This window comes from Rhinoderma darwinii, chromosome 10 (genome assembly GCF_050947455.1).
Source record: "Rhinoderma darwinii isolate aRhiDar2 chromosome 10, aRhiDar2.hap1, whole genome shotgun sequence".
NCBI lineage: Eukaryota > Metazoa > Chordata > Amphibia > Anura > Rhinodermatidae > Rhinoderma > Rhinoderma darwinii.
The window spans coordinates 70,626,632-70,644,188 of record NC_134696.1 but is presented as its reverse complement, the minus strand read 5'-3'; the positions used below and the strand labels follow the sequence as shown (position 1 = coordinate 70,644,188).

The window sequence follows — 17,557 nt, the reverse complement described above, 5'->3', positions numbered from 1 at the left end:
CGGATTCACAGTGTGACCGGAATGAAGTGACCGGAATGAAGGGGAGCAGCTCTCGTACGAGTGCTGCGGCCCCTTCAAAACAGCTGATTGGCGGGTCCCGGGAGTCGGAACCCGCCAGTCAGGGCTAATCTTACCTTCCTCTTCAGCCGCGGCGGTAGTTCTGTCGTCTCGATGCTGTGCGCGGCGCATACCGCTGTGACGTCATGCGCTGCGCACAGCGCTTGACGTCAGGACCTCTGCTGCGATCCGGAACCAGGAAGGTAAGTACAGTCTGTTACTATAGTAACAGGGGCCCGCGGCCCGAGTTACTATAGTAACTTTTTATTGATGTGGTGCGGGGGGCCGTGGGCCCCCCTGGCTTCGGGCCCAGTCGCAATTGCGACCGCTGCGACCTCTATAGCTACGCCAGTGGTTGTTGCCCTACAAACATAATCTGTAAAAGGGTAGCAAGCTAAGCACTGTATCACGCAGGATCACACACAATTTTAATGCAGTTTACGGTGCAGTTTTTGAGCCAAATCATGCATCTCCTGTCTTTTGTGTCCACTCCTGCGTTTGGCTAAAAAAAATTGCACCAAAATCTGCGTGTGTGATGCTTGCCTAATTGCCATAAAACCAGAAATAACTCTAAGGGCCAGTTCACACAGAGTTTTTTTTTGACACGGAAACCGCGTCGGAAAACGCCCCAAAAAACGGGCGAAAATGCCTCCCATTGAATTCAATGGGAGGCGGAGGCGTTTTTTCTCCCGAGCGGAAAAACCGGCACGCGGGAAAAAGAAGGGACATGCCCTATCTTCGTTTACGCCTCTGACCTCCCATTTACATCAATGGGAGGCAGAGAAAGCATATTTTGCGGCGTTTTATGCCCGTGGCGTGCAATGGCCGCGGGCAAAAAACGTGCCGAGAAACGCAACGAAAATCGGCGTGCAGGCAGAGGAACATCTGCCTCAAAAATGCCAAACAGAATTTTGAGGCAGATTTTCCTCCTGCAAAAAACTCAGTGTGAACCCAGCCTAATTGGGGGCTTCAAACCGACTCAAAGTAATTCTCTATTTATCTACATTTTCTGTATTGTAGTGTTAAAAATTAGGGTTGACACATGGAATAAGGATTTAATTTGTTTTCTTACTGTAGACCAGGGGTCTCGAACTGGGACGGGTAAATGGGCCGCACATAGAAAAAATGTGAAGTTGACGGGCTGCATTACTTTCAATTTTGATACAATACAAAATTGTTGTTAATGAATTAGCTATTTGAACTACTATAACAATACTACATTACTATAACAATACTACATTGCTATAATAATAGGTTTAAACTTACCGTAAATTTGCGAGTATACTCCACGTGCTTATTTTAACAATCCAGTTTTCCAGTTTAAGTGTCGCTAAAAGCAGATCCGAGAACGCCTCCAAGAGGTTCGTCGGGAGGGAGGCCTTCATAGTCTAGCCCCTACTTTGCAGCAACCCCTGCTGTCTTCAGATGTCGATCCTCCTAAGGAGTCTGTGATGATGGACCAGTGAAAGCTATCCACCCAGGAGAGACAACGCAGACGCACTTCGGGACTCTGTCTATATTGCGGCCTCGGTGGCCATCTTGTGCATCTGTGTCCCCAAAAATCCCAAAGCCTAGGGTTGCTAGGAGAGACAACCTTGGGTAAGAAAGGACTTCCGTCTAAATTGTCCATACCAGTGACCATAGTGTCCGTTCTATGTCTTATCCAAAGATGTTAACACTGTGTTGCAGGGCCTGCCTTGGCTCCAACTACATGCCCCAGTCCTGGACTGGAATTCTGGAGAGTTTCTCCATTGGGCCCCAAAGTGTCAAGGCCGATGCCTGGTGCAGATTAGTACAGCTCAACCCTCGCTGCCTCGGTCATTGGCAGGATTGCATTTTCGGACGTCCTCAGCAAGAGGGATGCAGAGACATTGCCTCCACACCGGGCGTATGACTGCCCTATCGAGCTGATTCCTGCTGCATCCCTTCCCCGTGGTAGGGTATATCCTCTCTACTTGCCAACGAATCTGTCCATGTCCACCTATGTGAAAGAGAACTTGGAGAGGGGCTTCATACGGAAGTCTTTCTCACTGGCAGGAGCCGGGTTCTTCTTTCTCTTGGTCCTTGTATTGACAACCGAGGTCTCAACCAGATCACGGTGAAAAATTTATATCCGTTGCCACTGATCTCAGAACTGTTTGATCGTATACGTGGTGCCAAGATTTTTTCCAAATTAGACCTGCGTGGGGCTTACAACCTAGTCCGGATTAATCAGGGTGGTGAATGGAAGACTGCATTTAACACCCGTGATGGACCCTCACTGACTTCCCCTATCTCTAACCTCACTAAGAAGGGCATGCACGCCAAGGTGTGGACTCCCGAGGCAAAGTACGCATTCAATAGTCTGAAGAGTGCCTTCACCTCAGCCTCTATCCTCCATTATTCAGATGTTTCTCTACAGTTCTCGTTGGAGGTGGACGTATCCTCGGTCCAGAGAGGCTCCAAGGGCAAGTCAATGGTATGTGGATATTTTTCTAAGCTCTTCTCTTCCACAGAACGCAACTACTCGATTGGGGATCGGAAGTTACTGACCATCAAATTGGCTTTGAAGGAGTGGAGACATCTACTAGAGAGCACAGCTCATCCCATCCTGATTTTTACGGACCATAAGAACCTCACCTTTCTTCAGACGGCCCAACGGCTGAACCCTTGTCAGGCCAGGTGGTCACTGTTCTTTACAAGGTTCCAGTATGAGCTCCCTTATCGTCCGGCCGACAAGAATGTGAGGGTCGTTGCCTTGTCCAGGTCTTTTGAGAGAGAAGACACCATGGAGATTCCACAAAACATTATTGACCGATCTTGCAATGTCTCTGTCAATCCCCTGCAAGTTGGGGACATTCCTCCAGGGAGGACTTTTGTGCACCTGGCTGACTGTGGAAGAATCCTCCACTGGGGACATTCCTCTAGACTGGCAGGTCACGTGGGGACCTGTAAGACCCGGGATCTGATTGCTCGTCATTTCTGGTGGCCCACGCTGCCCAAGGACATTATGGACTTTGTTTCTTCCTGTTCAGTATGTGAAGCCAACAAGGTCGCTCACTCCAGACCTGCTGGTCTGCTCCAGCCATTGCCTGTGCCCAATGCACCCTGGCAGCATATAGCTATGGACTTTATTACGGACCTGCCTCTCTCTGCCGGATGCAGTACTGTTTGGGTGGTGGTGGATCAATTTTCAAAGATGGCCCATTTCGTTCCTCTGACCGGTCTTCCTTCTACTCCTCTGCTGGCCAATCTGTTCATCCAACACATCTTCCGCCTGCACGGCTTGCCGCAGCATATTGCGTCTGATCGGGGATTTTAGTTCACCTCGAAGTTCTGGAGAGCCCTCTACGGACTCCTAGGTATAAAGTTGGAATTTTCCTCAGCCTACCGTCCTCAGTCCAATGGTCAGGTCGAGAGGATCAATCAGATCTTGGAGAACTACCTACGCCACTTCATCTCCAAGCAGCATGATGACTGGGTACAGTTGCTTCCGTGGGCGGAGTTTTCTTACAATAATCACACCAGCGAGTCCACACAGAAGAAACCGTTCTTTATTGTCTATGGCCAGCACACACAAATTCCTCTCCCGGTCCCTGTTACGTCCGAGGTGCCAGCTGCTGACACAGCTTTTGGAGACTTTCTGCAGATCTGAAAAATTTTGTTTAATGGGTAATTCATTAAAATGAGCTATCCTAGCCCTAAATACAGTACAACAGGCTCAGATAGGGCGGTCAGTAATGAAGAGAGGTATACTAATGTGATAATGTTGTTCCAAACACCAAGCAAAGCCTCTCCCCTTATGATATATTTTACTGACACCCCTCACTGACTACAGACAATCCAACGTGTTTCAGTGCCACACATGCAAGTGACACATCATCAGGGATTATCGATTCTTTCGGTATAATTATTATTTCACTGTTTTCTGCCGTTTAGCACAATTGTTTGCTGGTTAAACCTCACGGCGCGTGTACGACTCTAATGCATTGGCCGCACACGCGCCGGCGAAGTTCCGGTCTATTTGACAGGCCAAAGCCCACCCACTCTACTGACGTGGCTTCGGCCAGGCACCAACCCGCAGTGAACACGTCAATTAATGACGTTGCGGGATAAGTGCCGAGCCTCCTTTCTAGCTGCCAATCAGCTTTACCTTGGACGCTACAGCGTCCCACGTTACCTTGGAGATCTCCAGGCGGACATTTACTACTACAAAGATCCATTACCGTGGTGCAAGCACATCTCAGACAAAGAAAATAACCGCACCAAAAAAAACAAAAAAACAACCTGTACTCCTCGTCTGATATCTCTAAGTGGCTCTGTTTGCTGGTGGCGAATATATTTCTGCCATATATTCAGTGTTACAAGAATTTCTCTGGATGAATTAAAATCTATACAGCATGCGTATTATGGCTGGCCCGGGTGTTATTATATCGATATTTATATCGATGTTTTCGGCATGCGATTCTAATATGCGTTTTTTAGCAACAATTGGGCGTGCATCGGGTGTACCTGGATCGTATGTACGTTATAACACCGACCATACTTTCTTTCTGAAACTTGAATGAGCATAATAGTATTCAATCTAACTAGTCACTGAGTTTCTTCCTTTAATCCAATGCTTGGGCGTTTTTTTTTTGGGTGCGGTTATTTTCTTTGTCTGAGATGTGCTTGCACCACGGTAATGGCTGTCCTCCAGGAATATTTGACTGAGGGTGCCGTCGTATAAATTTGCTCCCAGGTTCCTCGGTCCCTTCGAGATCCTGCAGCAGATCAACCCTGTCGCCTACAAGCTTCGGCTGCCTCCTACCCTCAAGATCCCCAACTCCTTCCATGTTTCTCTCCTGAAACCAGTGGTTCTGAACCACTTTACCAAGACTCCAAGCCCTCCGGTTGCCTCCAGCGGCCCTTGAGACACCTTCGAGGTTAAGGAGATCTTGGACACCAAGAGAGTGAGAGGAAAGACTTTTTATTTGGTGGATTGGAGAGGGTTTGGTCCTGAAGAGAGGTCCTGGGTACTAGAGGAGAACCTCAATGCCCCTACTCTTCTGAAGAAGTTTCTCTCTCACTCTGGTTACAAGAAGAGGGGGCGTATCAGGGGGATACTATCATTTCTGTGGCTGTGGGCTGTCAGGTTTACTCGCCCCCTGATGGCCGCACCCATGGGTCGGCGAGCTCTGGCCCCAGTCTCCTCCTTAGGAGACGCTAGCACTCACTTCCACTTACCTCGGCTGAATCCCATACTATGAGTGCCCTGGACTATAAGAGGGGTTCAGCCCCTTGCTTCTATGCCTGAGCATTGTTGTCGTACCCTAAGTTTGTCTATGCGATGGTCTCCTAGTGTGTTCCTGTTACCTGTATCCCATGCTATCCTGGAAGTGTGCCGTGCTCAGCCAGAGTCGTGCTGTACTGTATACCACGCCTGTCCTGCTTCACCACGCCTGACGTCTGCCTGCTGCCTATTCCCAGCCGAGCCTGCCTTGCTACTGTCCGAGCAGCCACAGGTACCCTATAAGTACTATAGACTTTAACCTGCGCCCTGTAGGCCTGCTGCCATACCGCCAAGGTGGTACGGCTCAGTGGGTCCACGAACCCTACGTGACACTCTTGGATCGGATTCCCCGGTCAGAGCTTTGCCGACGCTCGGGCCGGGAATTCCTCTGCTGGAGTAGCCCCCAAAGTTACTTTCCATATATGGACACTGACGCCAAGGGATCCACCTGGACCGGATTCCCCAGCCAGAGTGTTGCAGATGTTCGGGCCGGGGAATCCTCTGCTGGATGAGCCACTGAAGTCACTGTCCATGTATGGACAGTAACTTCAGTGGCTCCTCCAGCAGTGGAATCTCGGCCCAAGCATCGGCAATACTCTAGCTGGGGATTCCACACTCCTAGAGGAAGCCCCAATGGAGCTAACTACAGTTAGGGGGGTGTAGCGCTGTCAACAGGGCGGGTGCTATCTACAGGGGGATGTGTGGCCATTGCTCACCTACCACCAACGATCCAGCAGTGCAGGAAAGTCACTGCGCTTCTTCATGACGTCATGAAGGAGCACCAGCATGCTCCTCCTTCAGCCTGCTCTCACCTCTTCTGAGGGAGCTTCGGTATCCCACGGGCCACAGATGACAGCCTCAGGGGCCACATGACGCCCGTGTGTTTGAGACCCTTGCCATAGACAATATTTGCATATTGCAAGGATATGCAGTCATTGTTTGATCAAGGAAGGACGGACTGCTGGGACTTCCACTAAACCCTACAATGAAGTGAGCTTAGCGCTAAATAAATCACAATGGTCCTTTGGCTTTATCAGACACTGTATCGCTCCCAAATTGGCACTATGTAGAACTTATACTGCATGTATATTCGTTTAATTATTGATGTGTTGAAATATCAAACAAAACACCTGAGCTGTGTCTAAAAAAAAAAAGGCGAAGGGGCCTCTAGTTAAACGACCCTCCAGGTTCCGCACAAAAAAATAAACTAGTGATAGTAGAATGATTTTTAACTTTCCTAGTGCCCATCTTGTTGGTTCTTCTCTCTCCGTTGCCTCGTGCTCGGCCCCCATTGTCTTCCATCCAAAATGGCCGCCGCTGCCGCAGACTTGCACAGGCAGCATAGTCTGCATGTCTGAGACACGATCTCACCTCCTTCACCACCCTCTAATGGACCAGCGCTGATGACGTCAGCGCTGGTCCATCGCTACTGACTCTTCACATGGCAGTAAAGGAGTAGGAGGATTGTCTCAGATATGCAGACATCGCTCCCTGTGCAAGTCTGAGTCAGCAGCGGCCATGTTGGATGGAAGACAATGGGGACTGAGAACGAGACAACAGAGAGAGAAAAACCAAGGGATGCACACTAGGTAAGTTAAGTCTTATTTTTTTTGAGAGGACTGGAGGGTTGCTTTAACAAGTCTTTATGAACAGTGTTTACACATATTTTCTAAAGTTTGAAGCAACAAAATAACTAGATAGGGATAATATTGTGTGAGATACAAGATACAGCAACGGATTGTCCCTATGTTGCTTGATTTCTAATAAGCGGGGTATCATCTACTTGTCACGGAAATCTGCATGAACTATAATAGTGATTTTTATAATGTTTGTAATCTTTTAAATGTTATAAATGCAATTTAACAGCAACATTGAATTCTTCTTTACATGACTTAACCCCTTCAGGACACAGCCTGTTTTGGCCTTGTTGCACAGCCGATTTTTTCAAATCTGACATGTGTCACTTTATGTGGTAATAACTCCAGAACGCTTTTACCTATCCAAGCGATTCTGAGTTTGTTTTCTCGTGACATATTGTAGTTTATGGTAGTGAAAAAATTTGTTCGATAAATTCAATATTTATTTGTGAAAAACTTCAAGTTTTAGCAAAAATGTGCAAAAATTAAAATTTTTCTAAATTTAAATGTGTTTGCTTGTAAAACAGATAGTAATACCACACAAAATAGTTACTAGTTAACATCCCCCATATGTCTACTTTATGTTTGCATCATTTTTTTTCTCGTACTTTTATTTTTCTAGGACGTTACAAAGCTTAGAACTTTAGCAGCAATTTCTCATATTTTCAAGAAAATGTCAATAGGCCATTTTTTCAGGGACCAGTTCAGTTCTGAAGTGGTTTTGAGGGCCTTATATATTAGAATCCCCCAAAAAATCACCCCATTTTGAAAACTGCACCCCTCAAAGTATTCAAAACCACATTCAGAACGTGTTTTAACCCTTTAGGCGTTTCACAGGAATTAAGGCAAAGTAGAGGTGAAATTTACAAATTTCATTTTTTTTGCCGCAATTCATTTGTAATAAAAAAAAATCTGTAACACAGAAGGTTTTACCAGAGAAACGCAACTCAATATTTATTGCCCAGATTCTGCAGATTTTATAAATACCCCACATGTGGCCCTAGTGTCCTAATGGACTGAAGCACCGGCCTCAGAAGCAAAGGAGCACCTAGGGGATTTTGGGGCCTCCTTTTTTTAGGAATATATTTTAGGCACCATGTCTGGTTTGAGGAGGTCTTGTGGTTCCTAAACAGTCGAAACCCCCCAAAAGTGACCCCATTTTGGAAACTACACCCCTCAAGGCATTTTTCTAGGGGTATAGTTAACATTTTGACCTCACAGTTTTTTTTGCAGAATTTAGTGGATATACCATTAATTAACTCACATGGGGAACGTCATAAAAAATAAAGCATTTAAAACGCAAAAATTGCTGTTTTTTGGTCACCATAGCTCTAATAAAAAATTCATAAAAAGTGCTCAAAAAGTTGTATGTACCAAAAAATGGCACCTATAGAAACTTCAGATCGTCCTGCAAAAAATAAGCCCTCACACCTCTCAATCGACCAAAAATTTAAAAAAACGTATGCCTCTCGGAATGTGGTGAAACAAAAATGTTTTAAAAAAAATATATAAATTTGGTATCACCGTAATTGTATTGAGTCACAGAAAAAAATTTAAGTTGTCGTTTTTACCGCACAGTGAAAGCAAAAAAACAAAACACAAAAAAGAATTTAAAAATCTCAGTTTTTTCCAATTTCTGCGTGCAAAGAATTTTATTTTCAGTTTCCCATTAGATTTCATGGGACTTTAAATGGTGTCAATAGGGACTACAACTCCTCCCGCAAAAAAAATAAGCCCTCACACCACTCTATTGATGAAAAAATAAAAAAGTTACCGCTCTTGGAAAGCGGGGAGGGAAAAATGAAAAAGCAAAAAATGAATCAGTACAGAAAGGGTTAATTAATTTCTAATAAAAAAAACATTTATGACCACAATTTTTAGCCAATGCTACATCTTATTGAAAAAAAAAAATTGTTCTTATTTTCACTTACCAATTCTAATAAAAACTATGAAACACCTGTGGGGTCAAAACCCATAGATGAATTTTTTGAGGGGTTTTGTTTTTTTTCAATCATAAATATTGAATTTATCGACCAAATTTTTTACTAACATGAAGTACAACATTTCACGAGAAAACAATCTGGAACAAGTGGAATTTGTCTGTGAAGATGAAAAGCACCTATTTTTCTGTGGAAACATAGAATTTTTTCATTTTTACAAGGAATAAAGGAGAAAAAGCACCCCAAAGTTAGTAAACCACTTTCTCCCGATTACAGCAATACCCCATATGTGGTCGTATACTGATGTTTGGACACACAGCAGGGCTCAGAAGGGAGGGAGCGCCTTTTGGATTTTGGAGCGCAGATTTTGCTGGATTGGTTTTTAGTGCCATGTCGGGTTTGCAACGCCCCGGAGGGACCAAAACAGTGGAAATCCCCCAAAAGTGACCTTATTTTGGAAACTACACCCCTCAAGGAATTTTTCTAGGGGTATAGTGAGCATTTTGACCCCACAGGATCTTTTTTAGAGGTAAGGTGACCAAAAAACAACGATTTTGGCACTTTCAATTCTTTATTTCTTACAGCGTTCACCGTGCGCAATAAATTACGTTTTACTTTATTCTGCCGGTTGGTACGATTACAGCGATACCATATGTGTATAGCTTTTTTAAAAGTTTTGTAGCGTTTGCACAATAAAATGACGTTTCTATAAAATAATTTATTTTCTGGGACACGCTATTCTCAGTCGTAACTTTTTTATTTTTTCGTCAAAAAAGCTGTGGCAGGTCTTGTTTTTTGCGGGACGGGTTGTAGTTTTTATTGGTACGATTTTGGGGTAAATGCGACTTTTTGATCACTTTTTATTCTATATCTTGGGAGGGGTGGTGACCAAGAAATAGCGATGCTGACATAGTTTTCCATTTATTTTGTGTGCGGCGTTCACCGTGCGGAAAAATTAACATTATAGTTTCATAGTTTGGGTCGTTACGAACACGGTGATACCAAATATGTGTACTTTTTTTAACGTTTTCATTTTTTCCCTATAATAAATGACTTATTATAGGAAAAAAACAACTTCTTTTTACACTTTTATAAAGCATTTTTATTAACTTTTTTTTACTTTTTACACTTTATATTTTTGTTTATTAACTTTTCTTTTACTTTTTACACTTTATTTTTTTGACCTGCAGCTCTGATCGCTGCTAGAATACATTACACTACCTAGGTAGTGTAACGTATTCCAACTGTCAGTGTGACGTCACAGTCACTCTGACAGTTGGTCTACGAGGATCAGCAGAGGCTGATCCTCATAGGCTGACATACATGGAAGACTTGGGGGCCGTTGTTTGTCCTCCGGGTGCCATCACAAGCATCAGAAGCCCCCACGATTGCATGGGGGCTGCTGATGCGCTACAAACCCGCTACATGCGGAGATCGCAATCGAGCCCCGCATGTAACAGGTTAATTGCCGAAATCAGCGGCGATGAGCCACTGATCGGCAACACTGGAGTGTCAGCTGTCGGGGACAGCTGATCTCCAAGTTCCCGATGCACACTGTCGCCGACAGTGTGCCATCGGGAACGACACAGTGACTTCCTGTCACTCTGACAGGAAGCCTATCAGGACCAGCCGAAGGTTGGTCCTGATGGGCTTCCGTCCATGGCAGACCCGGAAGCCATTGTTTGGCTTCCGTTTGCCATAGTAACTATTGGCAAACCCCACGATTTCGGACCGGGGTCTGCTGATATGTTAGAAACCCCCAAAATTCAGCAATTGCACCTGATCGCCGAATTTAAGGGGTTAATTCGCCGAAACCAGCGGCAAAGGACCGCTGGTCTGCAAGAGTGGAGTGTCAGCTGTCGGCGACAGCTGACCTCCTGGTTCCCGGTGCACACTGTCGCCGACAGTGTGCATCGGGAAAAACTCAGCAACTGTACGTCCTTGTGCGCTATGACACTGGCAGCAGGGACGTACAGTTGCGTCCTGGTGCGCCTAGGGGTTAAGAATTAGTAAAAAAAAATGTACATTACATTAAACATTAGAAAAATCAGATTGTTGGTGGTCTGGCAACTAGGAACCACACAGATCTCGTGAATGAGGAGGACACACACCTTGGTTTCAGTGACATCATAAGAATTGACAACACCTTTAAGCACATTGTAGTAAACAGGTGTGCCTTTCATATGCATTTTCTTTAATGTTCTTTACAATGAAAAATTATTGAGTCTATTTATGTTACAAATAATTTTTTGGACACACCTAACCAAGGTACATTATGGTTACGACATACTTTGTTTCAATTACAGCTTTTAAAGAGGACCTGTCACTAGGATATAGAAAGTGTCACCTTACTACCGCTGTCTCCTAGACTCCAGCGGTGCTTTCATTTAATTTTTTACACCAACTTGTTCCCATGATATTGCCCCCATTTTTTTGTGTGCCAAATATGGCAATGAATCGCTTACAAGCCAAAAGGGCGTCAACATCTCGCCATATCACGGGAATGGGGGCTGCAGAAATTAAATTGAAGCACCGGCAGGAGTCCAGTAGACAGCAGTAGTATGCTGAGACCAGGGCCGCCATCAGGGGTATTAGGGGTACTGGTGTGAGGGGCCCGGCCAAACCTAATTGAAAGGGGGGCCCGGCAACTGCCGTGACATTCTTTTGGTAGGAAAAAACGGGCCCCTGCAATGGGGCCCGTTTTTTTCACCAAAAGAATGTTGTGAGCTGCTGCTGCGGGCGCCCTCCCCTCCCCTCGTCATGGGGGGCTGTCAAACCGTCCGCCCGCGCGCGCGCACCCGATCGCACGCACATGGAAACTCCCGCGCGTGCGCACTCGCGAGCACGCACCCACGAACGCCCGCACTCGAGACCGCGCGCAGCCGCGGACACACATGGACAAAACGTACCTGGAGCCTGGCTGGAGGTGAAGGACTGGACGTCTGGACCGAAGACCTCGCCTGGAAGACATCGCCGGAAGAGGACTGGAGTGGGAGCAGCTCTTCTGACACAGTGAGTAAATTATCTCAAAGTGCTGATCATGTATGGCCCTGTTCACACAGTATTTTGCAGGCAAAAAAAAATCTGCCTCAAAATTCCTTAAAGAATTTTTAGGCAGATTTTGACCTGCCCACACTATCTTGCCGACACAATGGGAGTAAGTCGCGGAAAAAAGAAAAAGCAGCACGTCCTTTCTTGCCGCGGTTCTGCCTCTGACCTCCCATCGAAATCAATGGGAGGCAGAAAATGCATTTTTCCCTGCGTTTTTTGTCTGCTGTCCTCAATCGCCGCGGGCAACAAACGCGGCAAGATTGTGTGGGCAGGTCAAAATCTGCCTCAAAATTCGGTGCGCGGTTCCAGGCGGTCGCCGGTGCGCATGCGCGGGAGTTTGCGGGTGCACGCGATCGGTCGCACGGGCGGCGGTGTTTGACGGCCCCCATGCTACCCAGGGCCGCTATCAGGGGGGGTATTAGGGGTACTGATGTGAGAGGCCCGGCCAACCCTAATTGAAAGGGGGGCCCGCAGCTCATGACATTCTTTTGGTGAAAAAAACTGTTTTTTTTCTACCAAAGGCAAGTCGCGGCAGTTTGCCGGGCCCCCCTTTCAATTAGGTTTGGCCGGGCCTCTCACATGAGTACCCCTAATACCCCCCCTGATGGCGGCCCTGGGTACCATGATATAGTGCTGGACGGAGTACCGTTAACAGGCGGTGCCACGGTAGGGGGGCCCAGAAAATTTAGCTGTAGGGGGCCCTGAAATTCCTGATGGCGGCCCTGCTATCAGTTATTCACTGACGGCAAGCTGATTAAGCTCCGCCTCCCAGTGGGGCCTAATCGGTTTCCGTAATGGTAGAGCAGGAGGCCACTGTGTCTCCTGTTGCCATAACAGCAGTCGCCAGTCCTGATTGCCTGTCAGGGCTGGCGATCTGCTAGCAACCGCTAAGATGCAGCAATCGCTTTCGATTGCTGCATCGAAGGGGTAATGGCAGGGATCGTAACTAGCTCCGGTTTCTGCCATTACAGGTGGATGTTAGCTGTAACATACAGCTGACTTCCACCGCTGATTACACCGGATCAACTTCTGAGCCGGCGCCACCTTGCCGGCGGGTACGGAAGCCGATCAGGATCCGCCGCCGGGCGGATCTTGAGCAGCTTCCATGCTTCTCAGCTTCTGAGTCGGTGCCAAACATTTGGCGTATGGATACGGCAATTTGCGTGAAGTCATGGCTTTCCATGGCGTATCCATAGGGCAAATGTCGGGAAGGGGTTAAGTTGCACTGTCTTCCCTGTGCATCTTTCATGTTTAGTGGTACTTTCATTCTGTGTTCCCTCTTGACTGGAGTAATGAATGCTTATGTTTTATCTGTACCTACTATATGTGTTATCTGGTGTATGCCTGCCATGTTAGTAGCAGCCGCTAGGTGTCACTGCAGGACCAGTTACTGAAGAGACAGAGCTGTCTGACAGTGTTTGCCATGTGACAAGGGTGGAGAAAGAGAGAGGATGCAGAGAGAAGCCAGGACACAGAGAGCAGGGAGCCAGCGTTGTGGGGGAAGAGATTAGAGCACACCAGAGGAGGTGCCAGAGGAAGAAGCTGTATTGGAAGAGAGAAAAGCCTTGGAGCTGGCCAGCACCTGAGATAAGTGTCCTGTGTAATTTGTGTTAGCTGAATAATCTGGAATAGTGTATCATTCTCTCACCGTTGCTCCTCTTCTTTGCCTGTTGAAAACCGTTTCCCTGAGCTGAAGATACAGAGAATATGTGTGCAATGTTGAGTAGAGAAGTGTGCTAAACTGTGTAAGTGTATGAAAAGTTACCTTATGGAGAGCAGACAATACTTAAAGGGACAGAGTGACAAACAACCCAGGAAGTGTTGATGGACAAATAACGGATAGACTCTCGCATCTGTACCCTAAACTTTGTTTGCGTTCCTAGGCGTGTCCGATTCTTATTGGTGCCAGCTGAGGGTGGGAGAGTTAGGCCGCAAAAAGTAGCAGTTATCGCCGCCAGGACCCGCAGCAGTGCCAGAAGGTTCGAGCAGTAATTCTGATACTCACCGCGCAGTCAGGGGGTGGGAGTGTAACTCTTACCCCTGAAAATACTCGTAGTAGCCCCCGCTGTAACTGTCAGAAGTGCGTCTCCATCCTAGCGGGTAACGTAGGATCAGGCACAAGCTCTCTCAGGGGGGCTCCAGTGGGATCGACATCCCCAACCTCAGTTTCCTCCTTGTCGGCTCCCCAAAGTAGGAGAATCATACAATAGTTGTATTGTTGGATTTACAGTAAAAGAATAGAAGTGAGAGCCTGTATTGAATTCATCTGCTCACCTCATGCCACCCCTACATGTAATATTTTTTCCATATTTTTTTTATGTAACTCGAGAATAAAACCATTTGTAAATTTTACAAGCAATATAGCTATATAAGGGAGTTAACATAACAATAAATTAAAAGAAAATAAATAAAAAGGTCAGTGCAAGACTAAAACGGATTGTATAACTGAGGCCAATGAGACAATATGGTGACATAATGAACAGCCTCCTCTTTTAGATAGTGCCACACACCCCCCTTATGGATAGTGCCACACACAGACCCTTGTAGATAGTGCCACCCCCCTTGTAGTTAGTGCCACACACCTCCTCTTGTAGATAGTGCCAAACAGCCCCCTGTTGATAGTGCCACGCAGCCCCCTGTAGATAGTGACACAGTGCCCTCTAGATAGTCACCCCCCTTGTAGATAGTGCCACACAGCCCCCTGTAAATAGTGCGACACACACCCCTTTGTAGATTTTGCACCACATCTCCCTTGTAGATAGTGCCACACATACACCCTTGTAGATACTGCCACACAGCCGTCTGTAAATAGTGCCACACACACCCTTCTGTAGATAGCACTACACCCCCTCCTCCCTGCACATAGCGCCATTGGGTCTCCCTAAAATAGCCTCTGATGACACTGTACATATACGGATAGTGACGTCAGGGGCTTCTTCAGGAGCGGGATCCCCGGGAAGAGTGTCAGCAATGATTTGGCTGGGGATTACTCCATACCTCCCAACATGCAGTATAATGCCCAATCAAATTCCCCCATACAGCATAATGCACTTTTGGCTGCTCTAATATAGCTTAATGCCCCTAAAACTTCCCCATACAGTATAAAGCCATCAAACCTACCCCATACAGCTTAATGCCCCCAGAGATACCCCAATACAGTATAGTGCTCTATAGCTGCCCCATACAGTAGAATGCCCCCACAGCTGCCCCATACAGTAGAATGCCCCTACAGCTACCCCATACAGTATAATGCCCCCATAGCTGCCCCCATACAGTATAATGCTGCCTTAGATGTCCCCATACAGTAAAATGCCCCCATAACTGCCCAATACAGTATAATGTGCCCTTAGATGTACTTAGTGCCAGTGCCCACATAGCTAGTGCCACAATGCCCATGTAGATAGTGCCACACTCCCTTTAAGATAGCACCACGTCCCTGTAGATAGCGCCATTGGGACTCCCTCTAGGAGCGGAATCCCCAGCCAGAGCATAGGCTGGGGATTCTGCTCCTAGATGTTACTTCATATTTGGACCGTAACGTCAGGGGCTACTCTTGCAGCATCTTGAATCCTCTGCCATAGCATCAGCAACAGGGATTCCGCTTTAGAGGAGCCACTGATGTCAGCTCCTCTGAAGCCGAATCTCTGTTGCCAACACTACGGCAGGGGGTTCCGCTACAGGAGTAGTGACAGTAGTGGCTCCTCTGAAGCGGAATCCCCATTGCTGACCCTATGGCCGGGTATTCCGCTCCAGGAGAAGCCACTGATGTGACTGTCCATATATGAACAGTGACGTCAGGGGCTTCCCCGGGCACAGAGCTCTAAGTAGCGCTGTGCCTGGGGAGTCCTCGGCAAGCGGAGGAGCTCCCTCTGCTCCTCTGCTGTAAACTAAAGCTGAAGCAGGGAGCTTAGTGTGCCTTGCTTCAGCATTAAGTTCAACTGTATCTGCGTCCTGAGGGCTCAGGTACAGTTGACTGCGGGCCAGGTCGCCCAGGACGGATGGGCGGTATGATTCCTCTCTTGGAGGAGGGGCACCTGACATCACTGTCCATATATGGATAGGGACATCAGAGGGGATTTCGCTCCAGGAGGAGTAGTCAATTGTACCTGCTACCGGCCCGGCACCCCCCCTACCGTCCCTCCCAGTTGCACACGGGGCCCCGCCTGACTCCCCCCCCCCATAGCTATGCCCCTATGTAATTGCAAATTGCCACTTTTAGGCCCCTTTTCAACTTTTCTATGCTGGAAAATTGGCATGGAGAGGTTGATAAACTCCCATAGTATCTATAGATCTAATATCACAGCAGCAGTGAGTACGGAGCATTATATTTTGGTTTGACCATTTGCACAGAGGTCACATGCAGCATGCAGAAGTCCCACCACCAGTGTTGCAATAAGTGATGCTTCTCTGACTGTTCTCATAATTTGGGCCACTCAGCATTGTCAACACTAATAGGTGAAGTGGAAGTCTATACTATAATCTGTTCATTCTCTACAAACTATTCCTATAAATAGTAATTATACATTTTTGCACAAGATGACTTTGAATTTTATTAAATACACTCCTCAACATTGAAATTGCACCACCAAGAAGGGCAAGTTGTAAGGTTATGCATATTGAGGAAGATCTGCAAATAATCAAATAGCTCCAATCTGTGGCATGTGGGAGGCATAAAAGCCAGATTGGAAGCAAGGTTTTTTAGCCACATGAAACCTCAAAATTCAGATTATGTGGTGTGGCATGATTGTGCGATGCCTCCTGTTCATCGATGTTCCAGTTATCACCACTTGTCACAAACTGAGAGGGACAGAATCCGTGAACTGAGACACCTTGGTTGGCAGATCAATACGCGCCTAGGCTGAGAAGTTAGCACTGTTCAACGTTGCATGTCCCGAAGGTTGGGAGAAAACAATGAACGGGAATGACAGCAACAGGTGTGTGGATGCGAACCTCTGCACAGACGGATCCATTCTGTACTGCAAATAAAATTGATCGTCATATCCCAAGCCTAAGGTGGCAACCAGTGTCTACACAAACCATCAAAATGCATTTGTATGACATTGGGCTACGAGCCAGATGTCCAGCTACAGGTGTTCCATTGACCACACAACACCGCTCTCACAGGCTATCATGGTGCACAGCAAGATGGCAATGGAGGCTGGAATGGAGGTCTATACGCTTCAGAGATAAGTCACGCTTTTGTCTCAGACTCAATGATAGCCGTAGATTTGGCTGGAGACCATGTAGGCAATGCCATGAAGAGGCCTTCACAGGGGAACGTCACACCGATTCTACTCCCGGGATTATGGATGGGGTGGCATAATGTATGGTAGCCAGACACCTCTAGTCTTCATTTCTGGTACACTAACAGCTCGTTGTTACATTGTTCTGATTGTGGAGCCAGTGGTGCAGCCATTTCTCCAAAGTGTCCCAGAAGCCATTTTTCAATACCAGGTCACATATTGCTCATGCTACTGTGAGCAGCCTGCGTGGCCTTAACTTTCTAACATGGACTGCAGCGTCTCCGGACTTGTCTCCCATCAAGCACATCTGGGACGTCATTGGTCGGCAATTGCAAAGGGAGCTGCCAGCAGCCGATCTTGATGATTTACGTGCCCAAG

At 46.8% G+C, this 17,557-nt stretch overlaps 1 protein-coding gene across 1 annotated transcript in view; it reads right to left on the bottom strand.

Moving 5' to 3' along the window:
- Positions 1-2,008: 2,008 nt before the first annotated feature.
- Positions 2,009-17,557, bottom strand: part of IZUMO3 (IZUMO family member 3) — a 91,108-nt gene continuing 75,559 nt past the window's right edge. The window contains exons 3-4 of the mRNA XM_075840820.1: positions 3,551-3,687; positions 2,009-2,038 (exon numbers count right to left, since the gene is read on the bottom strand). Coding sequence (XP_075696935.1) covers positions 2,009-2,038; positions 3,551-3,687 — 167 coding nt within the window. The remainder of the gene's footprint in view (positions 2,039-3,550; positions 3,688-17,557) is intronic.